Source organism: Delphinapterus leucas, chromosome 6 (genome assembly GCF_059928025.1).
Source record: "Delphinapterus leucas isolate spDelLeu-1000000601 "Yukka" chromosome 6, BTC_Dleu_Yukka2, whole genome shotgun sequence".
NCBI classification, from domain to species: Eukaryota; Metazoa; Chordata; class Mammalia; order Artiodactyla; family Monodontidae; genus Delphinapterus; species Delphinapterus leucas.
Window position 1 is genome coordinate 18,623,866 of NC_143134.1, and position 19,549 is coordinate 18,643,414.

The 19,549-nt window shown below is 41.6% G+C and overlaps 1 protein-coding gene across 3 annotated transcripts in view; it reads left to right on the plus strand.

The window, feature by feature from the left end:
- CCDC25 (coiled-coil domain containing 25) overlaps nt 1-19,549 on the plus strand; it is a 103,521-nt gene that overhangs the window by 21,561 nt on the left and 62,411 nt on the right. Inside the window, exons 6-9 of one of the 3 annotated variants that reach the window (XM_022594983.2) lie at nt 3,812-3,915; nt 4,122-4,324; nt 13,528-13,573; nt 17,408-18,793. In XM_022594983.2, the coding sequence (XP_022450691.2) occupies nt 3,812-3,915; nt 4,122-4,324; nt 13,528-13,573; nt 17,408-17,437 (383 nt within the window). In that variant the 3' untranslated portion in view covers nt 17,438-18,793. Of the gene's footprint in view, nt 1-3,811; nt 3,916-4,121; nt 4,325-13,527; nt 13,574-17,407; nt 18,794-19,549 lie in introns of those variants that run through there. The other 2 variants (XM_089912775.1, XM_089912777.1) reach the window with 2 other exon arrangements.

Below are 19,549 nucleotides of genomic sequence, written 5' to 3' on the forward strand. Positions count from 1 at the left end.
CCTGCCCCTCTAATTTTCATGGCCCTATCTCAAGCCTTTTTTACCCTGCTTTCTTTACCTTGAATAGAAAATTGTCTAGGGCTTCCCTGGTGGCGCAGTGGTTAAGAACCAGCCTGCCAATGCAGGGGACACGGGTTTGAGCCCTGGTCTGGGAAGATCCCACATGCCGTGGAGCAACTAAGCCCGTGCGCCACAACTACTGAGGCTGCGCTCTAGAGTCCACGTGCCACAACTACTGAAGCCCGTGCACCTAGAGCCCATGCTCCACAATAAGAGAAGCCACTGCAGTGAGAAGCCCGCACACAGCAACAGACCCAATGCAACCAAAAATAAATAATAAATTAATTAATTAATAAAAAAAAAAGAAAATTGTCTAGACCTGCCTACCCCTAAGGTTACTTGTAGAAAGACTTTTGGAAATTACATTATGTTAATTGCCAAGCAAGAGATGTGTCTCATGGCTTTATTTGTAATGTTGGTTGATGTCTTTGTTTCCATCATTTGTTACTAGATTCTAGAACCCAAGTCTCCCAATTACTCTTTCCTACTTTTTCTTTCTTTCCTTCTCTCCTTCCATACTTTCTTCTCTCTGTAAATTGTGAAGGTGTCAAGTCCGTTGATCTTGTTATCTCCCAGAGAATCTTAAATAATATGTCTAGGGTGATGCATTAGAATCAGTGTTTTTACAGTGCTCTCCAGGTGATTCTAATGTGCAAAGTGTTGAGACAACTGGCCTCCATGTTTTAAGTAGGACCTGCAGTATTGGCCTTGGTGCTGGTTTAGTTCTACTGTACAAGATTTAATTTGTCAAGTCAGTATAGGTCAAGAAGGACAATTAATGGAGTGGAGGAGGCAGTTACAAAGGGGAGCTGGGTGATGGTATTCTGCTAGGAATGAGCTAGTAGACTGGATTTTAGTTGTAGGACATGGACCTAGATAAGGTAGAGGTAAGTTTGGTTTGATATAAATTTGAGGGGTGATCCAGAGGGTTCGGAAAAAATATGGTTTGCATAGAAGATAAGCATGGGGCAGACACAGAGACGACGGCAGGTACCGGGAGCTGGTGATTATAGAAGAGCTGGGCAGTGTGCTCCCTCCCCCATCACTTAGGCCGCGTTTCCTGCATCTCACTCGGCAGCTTTACTGAATCAGGTGCCTAGCCAAAGAAACTGGAAGTCTTGTCTTACAGAGCCATTCATTTTCAACTCCATAAATCATTAAATTGCAGTTAGTTTTAGGACATTGCATTTTTATGAGTAGAAGAAGAGCTCCTCAGATTTCCAGTTAAAATCTTTGGTTATGGAAAGAAAAATAATAAAAATTGAAACTACGTCATTATCCTCCTTCCTTGTGTGTTGCAACCTCTTTAATGTGTTTTCGTGCCCCTGGCTAGCAGATGTGAATTTATTAAAAGAGCTTTGGACTCTTGCTCTTATTCTTGGCCCGGCCTCTTTCTTCTTAATCCCTTTATAGTTTACTAGTTCTAAAGGAAACAGAAAAGAGGAAGAGTCATTGAATTACTGAATCACTCTTCTCTCCTCTTCAGCCTTCCACAGGGATAGCTCACTCATAAGGAGCTAAGCCCAAGCGTCTCACTCTCAGGAGTCAATAGCAGAGGAAGCTGAGGAGTGAAGAAGATTGTCTTTGCTGTGAGATTTGCTAAGTACACTACATTTGCGTCACTGCGTTATTAAGATATTTCCCTCCCTGGTTGACCACCTTCAGCGCTGTTTGTCGTCATAGAATCTGGTCAGCCTCTTCTTTATTCATTTTATAATCTCTTGCCAGATTAAACTTTCTAAAAGCTTAGACACTTTCTGTGACACCCTTCACCTTGCCTCTACAGTTAAACCCAAACTTCCTAAGCTGGCATTTAAGCATCTCTGATCTGACCACAGACTTTGTTTCCCTTCATGTATTTCATACTCCAGCCAAAGCAGATATTTGCTGGTTTCCTGCTTTGTGCCCTTGCTTGTATTGTTCCCTCTGCCCTCAATGTTACACTCCTGCTCAGTCATCACATGTCTAGATTCCAGCTACGGTTCAAGGGCTACGCTGTAGTTATAGTAATAACAGCGAGCACTGAATGTTAATTACATGCCTGGCACTGTGCAAAGAACATTACAAACTGTCCATTTATCAACTCTACTGAAGTAAGATATTACTTTCATTTCATAGATGAGGAAGCTGAATTTAAGAATTAAGGAACTTAACCTCTCCCACAGAGCCTTTTCCTTCCTCCAGCTTTGAGTGACCACTGCCCTCTCTGAACTCCCTTAACTCTTTACCTGTATCTTTCCAATATCACTTGATAACTTCTAATTTTCATTGAAATTATTTATGTACTTATCTGCCTTCCTTTAATCTTCAAAGGCAGGACCCATCATCTGATCCATGTTTGTATCTCCCACAGTGCCTTGCACATGGAGATTTTTTTTTTTTTACTTAATTTTGAAAAAAATTTCAAACCTACAGAAAAGTTGCAAGAAAATTTAGAATCAGCAGTGTTTCCATATTTGTTTGCCTTCTCCCTGTAATTCACGCAATGTTTTTTTAGCTGAACCATTTGAAAGAAAATCACAGGCGTCATGACCGTTCAGCATGTCCTAAGAAGTACATTGTCGTAAGCAACTGCATTACAGTGATCAAATTCAGGAAATTTAACATCGGTAGAATACTGTTATACAGAGTCCATATGTAAGTTTTGTCAGTTGTCCCACTACCGTCACTTCATAGCATTTTTTTTTTTTGATCCAGGATCATACGTTTTATTCACTTGTCATGTATCGCTGGTCTCCTTTAATCTGGACACTTCTTTGTCTTTCAAGACGTTGACACTTTTAGAGTGGAGACCACTTTGGCTTGGTCTGATGCTTCCTGTTCAGTAGGACCACATTACGCATCTTGGGGCAGGAATACTATGTAAGTGAAGTCTTGTGCATCACAGTCAGGAGGCACGTGCTGCCAGTTTGCCTCAGTTTTGGCGATGTTAACTGATCGCTTAGGTAAGGTCGTGTTCACCAGATTTCCCCAGTGTACATGGTCACTTAATAACCATTGAAATGTATTGCCATCTAATTTAGAAGGGCCTTAGAGAGCACTGGACCAGTGATTAAACTGTGATTCTCAGAGCCGCCTGGGAGGCTGTCAGGGGTGGAGGGGAAACACGAAGTGGGGGTGGTGAGGGGAGAGGAGGAGGGGTGAGCAGGATACCTGGCACCCCTTTCCTCCAGAGCATCTCTGCTTTGATTACTTTGTTATGTTTTCTTTGGTAAAAGAGGTTCCACAGCTAAAGAAACAAAAACCAAAAAGCTCTACTAAACTAGTCCAGTTTCCTCATGTTTCAGATGAGACGCCAGGAGCCATGGGGATTTTCCCAAAGCGACACAGCTGGTTTGTGGTAGTGCAGATTAGAAGCCGGTGTCTTGAATCACTTTATCTTGCTGCTTACCCTTTGTTACATCAAGGGCTCCTTTGAGAATCTGAGGAAACCTGTTTGGTCCTTTTCTGTTTAAAAACACATACAATAAAATTTGCATTCAATTTTAGAGAGTCTCAAAGATCCCTGAAGCTGATCTCTTGACCCTGCTTTTCATCAGAATACTTTAGCTTGAATTGCTGGTCGGCTTTCCCATTTGCCTTTGTGGGTGGCTTCTTTTTTTTAAAAAAAAGTATTTTGTGGTTTCAAACACTTGGTGGCTTGTTCATTCTCAGCCTTTTCCTTTGTTGGATTATGGTGACAATTGTGGGTGAGGGGACGCATTGCTCAGCATCCTCCTCCCCACATGTTGAAGACAGTCTCTCTTGGCAGGCTGCAAGATGAACAACGTCAATGTGGTTTATACCCCGTGGTCTAACCTGAAGAAAACAGCCGACATGGATGTGGGACAGATAGGCTTTCACAGGCAGAAGGACGTAAGTGTGAACATCACCGGAGGTGGCAGTGCCCTGGCGCTGAGTGGGTGTCTGTCTCTGCTGTTGAGGACTCAGCACGATGTCTCTTTCCTAAAGGGAATCAAGCTGGGTTGCTAAGCTGCTGGAAAGCCCTACCCTATTCTGGGGGGGAAGAAAATAAACATAAAGATTCAGTATTTTTTTTTTTCCCCTCCATCTCCCTCAAGGTGAAAATTGTGACAGTTGAGAAGAAAGTGAATGAGATCCTGAACCGATTGGAAAAGACCAAAATGGAGCGGTTCCCAGACCTAGAGGCAGAGAAAGAATGCAGAGACCGCGAAGAGAGGAATGAGAAGAAAGCCCAGATTCAGGAAATGAAAAGGAAAGAAAAGGAAGAGATGAAAAAGAAGAGGGAGATGGACGAACTTAGGTATGTTGGAGTTAAGGCACTGACGTTGACCTTGGAGAGTCTTCACTGCTGATTTAATTAGGGATTAACCCTTAAGAACGGTACAGTTGGCCCGGTGTATCCACAGATCCAGTCAACCATGGTTCAAAAATGTTTGGGGGTGGAAAAAATTCCAGAAAGCTCCAAAAAGCAACACTTGAATTTCCCTTGTGCTGGCAACTGTTGACATAGCATTTACCTTTATGACTATTTACACAGCATTTACAGTGTGTCAGATATTATAAGTAATCTACAGATGATTTAAAGTATATGGGAGGATGTATGTAGGTTATATGCAAATACTATGCCATTTTTATAAGGGACTTGAGCATCCGCAGGTTTTGGTATCTGAGGGGGGTCCTGGAACCAATCGCCCATGGATTCCGAGGGACAGGTGTATTCTGGTATTCTGGTAAATGAAGGGACATATAACGAGCTCCAAGCCTTAAATGAGTTAGAATAAGGCATTTATGCTAATGTGTTGGTCAAATGAATTGCCCTTTTATAGGGGCAGGATATGAGAGTGCACAAAATAAAATAGCTAATTTTAATCTTAGTTTGGTCTGTAAACATCTTCAGGTAAAGAAGAGATACTATATTGAGTGTTTTACATTAGCTATGGTATTTGAATGAGAATGTCTCAGCTCTAAAGGCCAGTGTTAGTAACTCTTAAAAGCTGTTTTTAAAACCTCTCTTTTATAGATTTCGAAAGTTTAAAGTAATTAATGTGGAGAGGCCTGCTCCAAAACACAGCATTTTTAAACAATAAATAGTAGTTAAAACACATCTTGGATCCTGAAATTCTAGTGTATAAGGCCATGAAAATACTGATTGTATTAGTTTTCTATTGTTACTATAACAAATTACCACAAATTTAGTGGCTTAAGATGACATAGATTTATCATCTTACAGTTCTTCATGTTAGAAGTGCAAAATAGTTCTCACTGAGCTAGAATCAAGGTGTCTGCGGGGCTGTGTTTCTTTCTGGAGCTCTAGGAGAGAATCTGCTTACCTTCCAGCTCCTAGAGGCCGCCCACACTCCTGGGCTTGTGACTCCTTCCTCATCTTCAAGGCCAGCAACAGTGCATCTCTCTGCCCCTTCATAGTCACGGCCCCCTCTCTGACCACAGCCTTCTCTGCTTCTAAGGACCAATGTGATGACATTGGGCCCACCCAGATACTGCGTGATAATCTCCCCATCTAAGATCTTTTTAAATTTTAATTTTATTTTAAAATGATAAAAATTTATTCAGTTTTGTAAATTGAACATCAAACCTCTTTTAAATTAAATTTAAATAAGTGAATCGGACACAAGTGGAGAGAAATCACAGGAACTCTGTTAACAGAAAGGGAGTGAGTTCTGGAATCTATTGGTTTTTAGAAAAATAGTGCTGAGTAGTAGCTGGACAGCATTCCGGGTACTTTCATTTCAGCATCTTCCCAGAAGTCCTTGCAAATGGCATTTATCTCAATGCTCTCAGGTTCACAAGAACTTCTAGAGATGAACTACTTTTCTCTTCCTGCTTGTATTACACAATGAACCATTGTACTTTCATCATCTTACCTTATCCACTCTCTTTTTCCATTCCTCATTATTATTCACCAAGTCAGGTTCCATGCCTTTTCAGAGTGCCAAGTTATCAGCTCCATTCTCACTGTGTCAAGCAGTCTTCATGACAATTTATAGTCTTCTCCTCTTCATTACAACTCTAAATTTCCATAGGGTGAAGTCTAAAGAAGATATGTATGAGCTTTGTTTTTGTATAGTTTTATGCTTTTTGGTTTTTTTTTAACATCTTTATTGGAGTATAATTGCTTTACAGTGGTGTGTTAGTTTCTGCTTTATAACAAAGTGAATCAGCTATACATATACATATATCCCCATATCTCTTCCCTCTTGCGTCTCCCTCCCTCCCACCCTCCCTATCCCACCCCTTCCCATCTAAGATCTTTAATTAAAGTCCCTTCTGCCACGTGAGGTAACATATTCGCAGGTTCTGGAGATTAGGATGTAGACGTTTGAGTAAGATCATTATTCTGCCTACTATACTGACTCTCTATAGATGCATAGTACTATACCTGAAGGGGCCTCAGTTTTTCTTTGAGAAAGAAGGAAATTAATCCTGCCACTTCTAGTCACAGAATTCCTAGATTTTTTCCCACTATTTTCCATAGATTTCATTTGTGATAAGTACACCAAAAAAAAAAAAAAAAAAGTTATTGCTTCCTTTGGGAAGGGTATAGGATCAATATTAGCTGTCTTGCCCTGTCCTGACCTAGTTTCCTTGGAATACCCTGGATTATTAGAAAGATCATTGGGCCAGAGTGGAGGTTTTATGATCAAGCACTGGTATTTATTCGTTATCCATATGCACGCGTCCCTGTTGGGGGCTCTGCTAAAACAGGGTGAGTGACTGCATTTACAATACAATATTCAAACGGAGAACTCCGGAAGTGTTACCCCAAGTTATAAGCTGCCAGCATGAGACAGACTGATGCAGAGATTTAAACGTTCAATTTGACGTGGAATTGTGAGTCCATTTTGTGTCGTGAGTGAAAGACAAATTACCAACACCATTTGTTTCGAAAAATGTGTGGAATTTTGAGTGATACAGGATTTAGACTAGTTTATTCTTTTTGCTTTTAGTGCGGAGTGGAGAAAAAATTGAAAACATGCCTTTTTGTGCCTCTTAAAACTCTACCGTAATGTTGTTTAGAGACATAATATTATATGTTAGAAATATAATGTCACTATAATGTCACTTAATTTATTTACAACATTTTTTTTTAGACTTGTAGGGTCTTTATATTTTTATTTTTTTAATATTTATTTATTTGGCTGCGTCGGATCTTAGTTGTGGCCCTCGGGATCTTTGTTGAAGCGTGTGGGCTCTTAGCTGTGGCATGCATGTGGGATCTAGTTCCCAGACCAGGGATACAACCCAGGCCCCCTGCACTGGGAGTGCAGCGTCTTCCCCACTCGACCGCCAGGGAAGTCCCAACTTATAACATTCAATAAGAAAGATTAGCTGACATTTTTGGACACTTGTCATCTGCCCAACACTGCATTGTGCTTTACTGCATTATCTCATTTAATCCTAACAGTAGCCATGTGAGGCAAATGTTTTGATCACCTGCACTTTGTAGAAGAGGAAACAGACTGAGGAGCAGTTAAGTAACTCGCTCAGAGGCACGTAGCTTGTCTCGGCCTGATTCTCAAGCTCACACACACTGTTACCACTCTCTTCTGCTCTCTGTTCAGCCCATTCCGCAGCTTCTGTGAAACTCCAGCAAAAAGCTCTAAGCTTCGGACTTGTTCTATAACCTGTTTTTATACACTTGCAGTGCTAGCATCACTTTAATTTCTGTTTTTGACTCCTCCACCTGAGAGATCAAAGGCTATGCCTACAAAATCTTCTCATTCTGAAGTCTTTCACTTGCCTTTCTGACAAGGAAAATACCATTAAATTTCACCAACAGTTGATTCTTTTGTTTGGACCATCTGGTAAGGAATGTCCAATTTAATTGCTGTGATAGGTGAAGAAAATTGACTTTTGAGTCTTCAGGGGATTCTGCAGATAAACTGAGAAGATAGTCTCATCCTGGACAGTATCCCCAGTGCTTCCAGATGATTTCGGGGAAGAAATCCTTAACAGCCTCACACCCAGAAGATATCCAACTTCTTTCCAATTCTAAAGCCATTATTTAGACTCTAGACTCCTTTTTTCAACTTTCTGAACAGGAATGGCAGTAAGCTTTTCATTTCTAATTTCTACCAGGAGAAAAAAAATGGATGGAATTGTCATTATAATAGTCTAGGTTCTCTGAACTCTAGTCAAGAGTATATCCATTAGCCTCGGGATCAGAACAGAACAAAGCCCACAACACAGAAGGCACCAACTTCCTTCTCAGATGAAAAGAGCAGCAGCCCCTGGAGACAGAACTCCATCTTGTTCTTGTAAATGAGTGCTTTACCCTTGTCCTCGGTGTGCAGAAATTCCAGTGATCTGATAATGTAGATAGGTCTACATGAAGATCATCCTTTTAGGTAGTTTTTTAAAGAAATATTTAGATTGGGAGGACACCAAAGTGTGGAGGCTAAATGATAGCAGTATATTAACATCTTCTATTAACATCTTCTATTTTATTCATTCACACAATAATGAAAAGTTCCCCTTATTTAGGCTTCACATATTAATTCTCACTTACCCATCTTGTTCGTTAGCTCTTTAGACAGCTTTTTAGCTCACACTTGCCCTGTCAGCCTAGGATCTCATGGGATTTTAGTTTAGAGAATCTTGGTATAGGGTCAGGTGTAGGGAGGAAGCCTCACATGGCATGTTCTTTCCCTACCTGCTGCACTGTAAGCCATACATAGAGTAAGAGGATGTAGCAAAAGAGAGTCTACGTAGGTTTTGAAAGCAGTCAGAGCCTTAGAAGTGACCTTGCCTGGAAAGTTAGAGAAGCAGAACAGCTTCTACTCAGTCTCCATGTAGTTTTTGGAGAGGTCCTTCATGCAGGTACCTGTGAGTCTCCCAGGGGACACCACAGGTGCTGTGGAAGAGTGTCCGTGGCTCCCTCCAGTGTGTCGTAGTCAGTCATCTCAGTAGTTGGATTCATGCTTACAGACTGCTTACCTGCTGTGTTTATTTTTTTTTAATATATCTTTATTGGAGTAAAATTGCTTCACAATGCTGGGCTAGTTTCTGTTGTACAGCAAAGTGAGTCAGCTATATGTATACATATATCCCCATATCCCCTCCCTCTTGCGCCTCACTCCCACCCTCCCTATCCCACCCCTCTAAGTCGTTGCAAAGCACCAAGCTGATCTCCCTGTGCTGTGCATCTGCTTCCCACTAGCTATCTGTTTTACATTTGGTAGTGTATATATGTCCATGCCACTCTCTCACTTTGTGCCAGCTTCCCCTTCCCCCCTGCCCCCTGCCCCCATATCCTCAAGTCCATTCTCTGCGTCTGCATCTTTATTCCTGCCCTGCCACTAGGTTCATCAGTACCATTTTTTTTAAATATTCCGTATATATGTGTTAGCATACAGTATTTGTTTTTCTTTTTCTGACTTAATTCACTCTATATGACCGACTCTGGGCCCGTCCACCTCACTACAAATAACTCAGTTTCGTTTCTTTTTATGGCTGAGTAATATTCCATTGTATATATGTGCCACATCTTCTTTATCCATTCATCTGTTGATGGACACTTAGGTTGCTTCCATGTCCTGGGTATTGTAAATAGTGCTGCAGTGAACATTGTGGTACATGTCTCTTTTCAGATTATGGTTTTCTCAAGGTATAATCTTGGATTCACTTACTTGGCTTTTGTCATACTGTAACAGACATCTATTAACATCAAAATGAAGCTCACCATCTGAACATTGAAACCGGAAGAAACAAGCAAGTCAATAACAGATCAGAAAAGACCAAGGGTAGGGCCTAAGTTTACCTGAGATGGGAATATTTAAATTTGGGAGTCTCAGATTAGAATTGGAACCTGAGGTTCAGGTGATTGAAGTCAGGAAAGTACAAGACCCGGGTAAGATGGCAAGTCACAGGTAAGCATGTCGTCAGTCTGAGAATTGGCATGAACTTGATTTGGGGGCGGAGATTACTTTAGCAAGGAGGTTAATATGTGAAAGGTTATAGCTGATCAGTGGCAAAGCAGGAATTCAAACTCAAGTCTGTAATTCTGAAGTCCACACTTCTACTGTAGCTTGCTGCCTGTGAGGCAAAGAATGCCCAGGTTGGCAAGACCTGAGTCAAGGTGATTCAAAGGCAAATAAAAGAATGAAAAATTAGGTACATTGGAGAGTGACTTAAAAGGTTTTGTTTAGTCCAGAATTTCATGCTGTAAGTGCTAAGGAACAACTGTAGGTTTCCTGGGATAATAGGAAGAAAACTTGTCGGAGGGGTTTATTGGCGACGTGTCAAGGAGGTAATGGTGAGACCAGTGATTGAAAGGATGGTATGGTCAGGTGTAGAAGCGGCTGCTTTCACTGTGCCTCCTGTTGTTTCTCTCTCACACACTACTGCTGCTGCCTTCCATAAATAATGCTGTGTTGTGCCATAGGTCTTTGTTTTAATGATAAGCTCCCTCAAAGCAGCACTTCTGCATTCCTGTATCTCCTTGAATGTGACCCTGTGCTTTGCACATGCAGTGAGTGACTCGTCAGTACATTACAGATGAATAAGTAACTGAAATTAGCTTCCCTTGATACAGTGATGCTTGAGCTAAGATCCAAACTATTTTGCTAGTTAAAAGGGCAGGGGCAGTGGAAAGAGTACCGGAAGCAGAAGGAACTGTGTGTGCAAAGACCACATCACAGGACTAAAAGCCAACCCAAACGTCTGGAGCAGCAGGGGTGAGGGAGCCCAGGGAACAAGGGCTAGTCCAGCAGGGCCTTGTTGGTCATGTTTGTCTTCAGGCTGAGGGTTTTGTGAGGTCATTGGAGAGTGTTAAGTCAGGGGTAGTGTGATGAGGTTTGTGTTTTGGAAAGGTCATGTGACTGGCCTGATTGGAAAGGGTGCCACGTAGGGGTGTGGCTAGGCCAGCAGCTGTCCACATGACAGAGTTAGTCGCTTGGGCTGTGGTGGTGATGTGGAGGCGGAGAGAACTGGACCAATGAGAAATAGTTTTCAAAACTGGACCAGGATTTGAAAATAGATTGGATTCAGAGGAGGGGCAGGGAAAAGAATGACTGCGGGGATTCTGGCTTGTGAAATGGAATGGGTAGTGATGCTATTCTTTGAGCTAGGAAATGCTGGAAAGGAACCAAACTGTTTTTGGTTGGGGGGAAGACCATGAGTTGGGTATGGACATAGGAATCTGAAAGTGTCTTTGAGGCATCCCCCGAAAAAGTCAGACAGGCAGTTGAATTAATGGGATGGAGCACAGAGGAGGTGTGTGGCCTAAAGAAGGGTAATTTGTGTGTTGCTTTCATATGAGTGGGAATTCGGACCCTGTGGTTCCCGAACCTGGCTCGTAGATGCCCATAGCTGGGTGCTTGAAGATATTTTAATCTTCACAGGTGATTTTAAAATAAAGTTGGAAGTGAGGTTCTCTGCTCTTAACTACTTTTTTATCAACATGGCTTTCTCTTTCTGCTCATGCAACTTATTGATCTTATCTGTCCATTTATATCTTACTGATACCACTGACTCTTACAAGCATCATTACTATCTCTCTCTGGGTGTCTCCCAGCTCATTGTCTCTGTCCGTGACGAGTCTCCTTCCCTCTGGCCCTCAGTTTCCAGTTTCTACAGTTCATATTTACTTGGTTGTCCCACCATCACTTCAAGTGTGACATTGTCCTAAACCAAGTACATCTTCTTTGCAACATTTTCCCATTTCTCTCAGTTGTAACATTATTTCCTTCAGATCACTCATGCTAGAAACCTTGGTGTCATCTTTGATTCCTCTCAGATTTATCCCTTCTTACCGGCACAGCCGTTAACCCCTTGCGTTCATGCCCTCAAGGTGGGATATTGCGGTGGACTGGAGCACGAGGGCCTGACTATAAGCTTGGGAGTCAGATCTGGGTTCAAAACCTCCCTCCCCACTTGTTCGCTGTGACACCTTGGACAGCTTCCGTAACTCCTGTGTGTACAGTGGGCCTGCTGCTATCCCTTGCCTTAGGAGGTGGTTGTGGGGATGAGCAGTAATTTATGAAGCACATAATACAGGTCCTAGCAAGTAAAGGGTCCTTGGTAAATGGTAAGTACCGTTGTCATTAACTGGTCTCCTTGCCTTAATTGACCTTCTCCCTCTCTTGTCTCTGCTACAGATTATGTTTTTAAATTTATTTTTTAAAAATATATTTATTTGGTTGCACTGGGTCTTAGTTGTGGCAGGCAGACTACTTAGTTGTGGCAGGTGGGCTCCTTAGTTGTGGCACATGGGCTCCTTAGTTGCGGCTCACAGGCTCCTTGGTTGTGGCTCGCCGGCTCCTTAGTTGTGGCATGCAAACTCTTAGCTGCGGCATGCATGTGGGATCTAGTTCCTTAACCAGGGGTCGAACCCAGGCCCCCTTCCTTGGGAGCATGGAGTCTTTTTTTTTTTTTTTTTTCGGCACGCGGGCCTCTCACCGCTGTGGCCTCTCCCGTTGCGGAGCACAGGCCCAGCGGCCATGGCTCACGGGCCCAGCCGCTCTGCGGCATGCGGGATCCTCCCGGACCGGGGCACGAACCTGCGTCCCCCACATCGGCAGGCAGACCCTCAACCACTGCACCACCAGGGAAGTCCCAAGGGAGCACGGAGTCTTAACCACTGCACCACCAGGGAAGTCCCCGGATTACACTTTTTAGAACACTGGTATTATGTGGTCTTACTTTCCTTTGTCTCTTTATGTATTTTTACTAGAACTTTTTATGTAGCCACTACTGAATAGGTCTTATTTCCTTTCCTGATAAGCTTTTTGGGGTTAGGCTTTGTCTTATTCATCATTTTCTCGTTTCTTCCCATTCCATTTTCTCCCCAGGCTTAGCGCAGGGTCTTATACATCATGGATATTTAATAAATACTTGTCGAATCTCATCTGTCTACTCCATCGTGTACTGTGGCTTCCTGCTGATCGCACTGCTCTGACTCACATAGTTAGGACAAGGTAATTTAGCCCCACACATCCGGCCTGATTTCCCGCTACTTGGCTTTCAGACTCCACTTGAGTTGGTTTGAAATGTCATTGTAAGTACCATCTCTTTGCCTTTGCTCATGCCGATCTCTGCATCTGCCCTCCTCAGTCATCCTCCCTACTTGTCAGGCTCAGTTTGGGTTACACGTTACCTGAGAAGAGTACCCCAACAGCCCTTTCCACACTAATGTGTTTCTTCTTTTGAATTCCTTTAGATCTATAGTCTGGACAGTGTACTTCAGGTCTGAATCATGTCTGCTCTTGGCTATAGATGAAGTTCCTCATCTGAATAATGCCACCACCTACCGTTATTGTGGAAGTGACATGATATGAGTGAGCAAGCGTGTTTGTAAACTATAAAGTGTAGTGCACATGTTATTTATTGTCATAGATATTTATCCTTTATATGTTGCAATCTCCTTGAGCTCAGCAGGGATTATATTTTCTTCGAAAGGCCCTCAGCATTGCTAGATACCTGGTAAAGGTTCATGAGATACTTGGCAGCCAAATAACCTTACTTTAAATGTGTTTTTTCTTCTAGGAGCTATTCATCACTAATGAAAGTTGAGAATATGTCTTCAAATCAGGTATGTTCAAGTTCTTTGCTCTAATGTTGTGCCTTGAAATAATTCACTTAGTTTTTAATGATCGAGTTTCTGGCCAGTGTTGGTTCACATGTTGCAGATGGCTTGACGTGGTTTGGCAACAGTCATACACTCAGGTGGATCCTATTAGACATTGACCGCCCCCCCCCCACCCCACCCCTTCCCTGTGGACTTTGCCTTGTGTTTGTTTTTAAGTAGGTCACCTCGTGGAAAGAGATTGTTACACCTTGTCTGTTGTGAAGTGCAGGTCTGTTAGTATTTATAGGACTTTCCCATTCCCCATTCCCCTCTTTTCTAGTTGCAGGCATGCAAAAGTGCCTTTAGTTATTACTGTTCTATGTTAATGTGACCGTAGATTCTATACTGTAATTGAGCGAGGACAAAATTATCACCTTCAGTTAAATGAAACAAAAGATCTTATTTGTAGTCTAAACAGCAGTATTGGTTGTCTTCATGTTCCTCAGGACCTACGATAAAGGGAAATGGTGATCCACGTGTCTTTCCCAAAATTTATTTTGAAGTGTCTAGAGATAGTACAATTTAGCTATTATTAAACAGTCTTTGCGGAAAATTTAAATTAGGTGGATATATTTGCTATGTTGAATGTTTATAGTATAATGTATGATGCTTTAGATCTTTGTTGTCCAGTGCACTGGGCACTCATTGCATGTGGCTATTTAAATTACATTTAATTTAATTTAATTTAAAAATTCAGTTTCTCAGTCACACTAGCCATGTGTGGCTAGTGGTTATGATATTGGACAGTGTAGAAATAGAACATTTCTGTCACAGCAAAAAATACTGTTAAACAGAACTGCTCTAGATGCTTGGAAATAACAGAATTTAAGGTCCCTTAAGGGTTACCTAGCCAAACCCCATATTCAGTGCATGAATTATAATTGTTAATAGGATTTTACACCTTGTTCATAGCTATATATCCTTCTAAAAATGGATAAGAACAGTATTTTTATTCCTGTCTCTTTGAAAAACTAAATTTATGAGTCTCCTTTCTGAGTCAGAGATGTATCTTCATAATTTATTCCTGAAAAATTCCAGAGTAGTATTATGTAATTAAATAGAACCTTGAATTTGAAGTTTAGACACTTAAACTGTCATTTACTAATTGGATAAGACTAATAAAGTTATTTAACCTCTCAGAAGGCGTATTCATCGGCAACAAAAGGAGACATATTACTTCCTGAGGCTGTTCTGAAATTTAAACAAGGTCATGTGTGTGAAAGTTCTTTGACTTAGACAATATAAACGGTCATTACTATTTCTTATCCTTGTAGTCCTTAGTTGTTATTTACACACAGAGTATCAGTATCAAAAGATGAGACGTATTTAATCCCTTCTGGAAACTATTCTTAGAAAACAGTTTAACAGTTGAGCAGAAGTCTTTAACATAACCCAAATCTAATGTCTTTGTTGTGATTGTTGTTGCTATTGAAGTTTCCTGTTATTTAGAGACAACTTTTCAGCAGAAACCTGGCACGTATATTATGTTATAACCTTAGGCATTTTCATCATGGATTTTCAAAGTTTGAATGTTGTTTTGGAATTAAGAAATAAACACACACACACACACACACACACACACGCGCGCGCGCGCACGCGCGCAAATATACATATGTATACAAACACCACCATAATATAGCTACGGATGTTAAAAGTTCCAGAATTAGGAAGTCAGATTTGTAGACCAAAGGATTATTAACCCTTCTGCCTTTCCTCTCTCCCCCTTTGCTGCTACCTCTGTTCCTGAGGCCCAGGTTGGAATCGGGTTCAAATTTCTGAGAAGTTTTGCATTGGGTGTTTCCATTCTCTCTCTCTCACAGTGGTAGGACTCACACAGCTTTTCCGCATACTTCAGAAGAATGGGCTTTCATTCTCTTTGTAACTGTCTTCTGTTAAGGGGACGCAGACCTTTTTTTGATCCACTTTGGCAGCATGATCAGTTGATTTTCAGTCAAAGGCTGGTGTTTACATAAGATATGACTTAATTTTTAATTTAGCTTATATGGGTTCATCAGGAAAAATATTAGTCTTCCACTCTGAGGTTGGTTTTAATTTTGAGTTTTTGCTCTCCTATGTAGAATAATTCTCTTCAATCTATAATTTCTTTCTAATCTTCCTAAATTAGGCATCAAGAACCATCAGCAGTTACTTTTGACATTTTATTTGCATATCACTTTTTAAGTGGATGACAAGAAACCTATTTTGCTACGCTGAAAAACATATTGACTCTTAAAGGGAATCTAAAATACAAAAATTGTCCAAATCAAGTCTTGGATCGCAGCTATATATTTAAACGTTACTTTAACCCCAAACACAGATCCCCAGACACATGGCAGCTCTGCAGATCTAACTCACAGCCTTTATAGGGAGTAATTTACTTGGATTGGCCCCAAGCCACATTATCTTAGTGAGTTTTGGGGACACAAACATCCTCAGTGTTTGGCATCTAAAGCTGACCTTCAAAGTTGCAGGCTGACTCTTTCAACATCCCTAATGCTGTTATTTCAGTTTAGAACTTTCGGGCAGTCAGAGTTCTGGTGCGTGGATAGACTACAAACATTAGTTTTCTTTTTGTACAATTATCCAAGGCATTTTTACTGTGGCCTCAGTTCGTTGTGCTAATTGAAGAGAAGCACAGAGAAGCCTGCTGAATGAAACTGGAGATCAAACCAGACTTCACAGAAATCACTGTTTTCCACCTGTTCCTCCTATTTCCCTGCCCATCTTTAATACGAGTTATTAAGGAGAAAAGCATATAGCATACCTATAAGCGTAAGTCCTCTCCCTCTCTAACAAGTCAGGTATAAAGCAGCGGGAAAGAGAGAGAAGTCAAAACAGCGTTGTGTTCAAGTTATGACATTTTGAAGCAAATATCCCGGAAGTCACATTATTAGTGAATGTTGGCATCCAGAGCAGTTTTCTTAGGGTGTGCAGTAGCCCAGAAAGGTGTTTGGGGCTCTACTTTTGTACTTGATCTTCAGGACTTGTTTACACTATATACCACCATCATGTAAGATGTTTTTCATCAAAAGCTTGGCAAGCCAGCTAACTTGATAACTAGCCTGTAGTTTCCTGGTGACTTTTTCAGTTAAAAAAAAAAAAAAAAGGGCTTCCCTGGTAGCGCAGTGGTTGAGAGTCCGCCTGCCGATGCAGGGGACACGGGTTCGTGCCCCGGTCCGGGAAGATCCCACGTGCCGCGGAGCGGCTGGGCCCATGAGCCATGGCCGCTGAGCCTGCGCGTCCGGAGCCTGTGCTCTGCAACAGGAGAGGCCACAACAGTGAGAGGCCTGCGTACCGCAAAAAAAAAGAAAAGAAGCCATCTTGTGAAATAACAGATACGTGATAACCCTGAGGCTCAAAGTAATGGAATTTAGGTCAAAAATATTTTTGCATATTTGCAGCTTTGTTGGCATTAAAACATTGAGGCAGTATTTGTTTGGTTTCATTTTATGGTATATTTGTTGAAGGAAGAGTTACATTTCCTTTCGGTCACTCTTGCTACATCCTATACTAAGTCATTGGGCCTTACTTCATAATTTGGGAATCATTGGTCTCTTATTGCTGGGCAATCCAGGCCATGTAATGACACCTTAGAGAATATAGCTGCTAATCTAGCTATTCTAAACAACTAGCAATTAAAGATAGAGAAGAAATGAGTGAATATAATTATTTTACTTTTTACTCTGAATTCTGCAGTTCGACATAAGGAGGCTTGTTACCTAATACTAATTGTAAATTTTTTTAATCAAGTTATTTATTTCGAAGGCTTTTATGGTTTCACTGTTTTGTTTCCTACAGGACGGCAATGATTCAGATGAATTCATGTGAATGGAGAAAAGGACCTTTTAAAGATGTGAATTTAGGGACAGTTGCAGAAGTTTTGATTTCATCTGTGTTCTGAGTCATAAACAACAACCAACCAAAATAATATTCTACAAATATTACCAACTTCGGAGTTAAAAAAAATTGTTCCCTTTTCTGCTTTCAGAAAAGGAGCAAATACACACACACACACACACACACACACACACACATGCACACACATGTATACAATATAGTTGGACTTGAAGACAGCATATAACTTTAGGAAAGTGAAAATATTTTTGCCAGAGCATGTCCTGGTACCTCATGAAGGTTGGCTGCCCTTTTTCTTGGAATGTTCCCCTCACCCCCGATTTCCTGATTAGAAAAAAAAAAAAAAAAGCATGGGTTTTGAAGGTGATAGTGATATTTTCAGAAGGTTGCTGGCTTCAATGGTCGTGTCCCATTGTGCCATCTGAGCCTGTTAGCAGAGCTGCCCTCAGCTCGTCCAAGCTTCCACGTGCTACATCCTTCCATTTCCCATTGAGAGCCTCCATCCAGGTACCATCAGGCTTAAATAAATAGTTGGTGTTAATCAAGGTTGGGCCTTTTGGCAATTTTTACCTGAGCACCAAGTAACCCCAGCTGCGTATATTAAACTTCAGGCTCCAGAGTCATTTCTCAGCAGTGAGGGGAGAAATAGGAAGGGATGCTCTGTGGATCATTTTGAAGATGTAGGTTACCTGATTTTTGTCTTGGGATGTAGCATAAAGCACAAGTCTACTTGGCAGTTATGGTTTTAGAAAGAATTAAGCATTTCACTAGCCAGCCAAGTAGTTTATTTACCTTGAAATAATATTTATTTTGAGTTAGAACCCCAGAGTGCAGATTTCTCAATTGTAGACTCAGTAACTTAATATGTAGCCGTCCTACCCATCTGCACCACCTGCCCTCCAGGATGATTCTGAATAGAAGATATATTTTTATTCAACCCGTGTGGCAAGAGATAGGACAAGACAATGAAAGGGGAAGGCACAAAGCCTGCAGGTCAGAAGGCATGCAGATGCACATTTTAACCACACGCAGAGTCTGCAGCTGTATTCTAACCCAGCAAAAATACCTCCTCCAACAGATATTCCACCTGTAACAGCACTTTGGAGTGGCGGGTAAAACCACAAGACTTCAGGGTTTCTGTTTATCCCAAGTTGGTGTATGGGGTTGAACTGGAAGATTTCCTGAGACATAACTCGGCCAAATTGTGAGAAGGGGTGTGGGAGATGACTCCAGAAATTTGTGATTGTGTGTGTATATATGTCCAGTCATATTCAGCCTGGAGTTCTATGAGTTGGAAATGTAATAAAAGACTCGTTTTTTTATTTGGGAGGATACTGATATATAAATTCTTAGCTTGTTATTTCCTTCCCCAAACTAGTTTTGAGGGTGATCGGGCTGTGAAAACCTCATCCATTATATAGGCTTAAACTGGTAGGTTCTACGGGGTAATCTTCCTGCCTCACTGATAAATGTGTCTCTCCCCCAGATGCCCACTGGGTCAGAGTGGATGACCTTTCTCAGACACACTCTGGATTGAGTGTAAATTAGTAACTGTGCTTCTTCAATTAGGTGGCCCTCCTGCCTGGTTACCGTAGGCAAACTGCTGCAAATGTCTAGAATGGGGAGGCTTTACTTCTAACATCGCCGTTGTCACCTCAGCTCTCTCTGCTGCTTAAGAAGGACTCCTCTCTACCGCACGTTATAACATACACAGGGAGAGCTTTTGAAGAATACATCTGTTTTTACTCTAGTGTGAGAGATCCTGGGGTCCACGTCGTACGCATGTCCTAACTCCCAGCTGACACTGGTTTCAAATGTCAAGGGCTCTCTTCTGAATCCCTGGCACTCAAACCTTGCTAGCTGCTCTGTGGTGGTCTCCTCCTACCTCCGCCTGTGCGATGGGTAGGTTTCTTTCCCCAGCTCCCGTGGTCCCAGAGGAAGCATCGTCCTTTTCTTTTGAGGACATTGGTTCAGTGCCAACAGGTCAAACTGTTGGCACTGAAGTCATCTCATTTCTTGCTATTGGCATGTTTCCTCAACTTCCTGTAGGAAAATTCCAAATTGTTGGCAATTTTATGAGCTGTG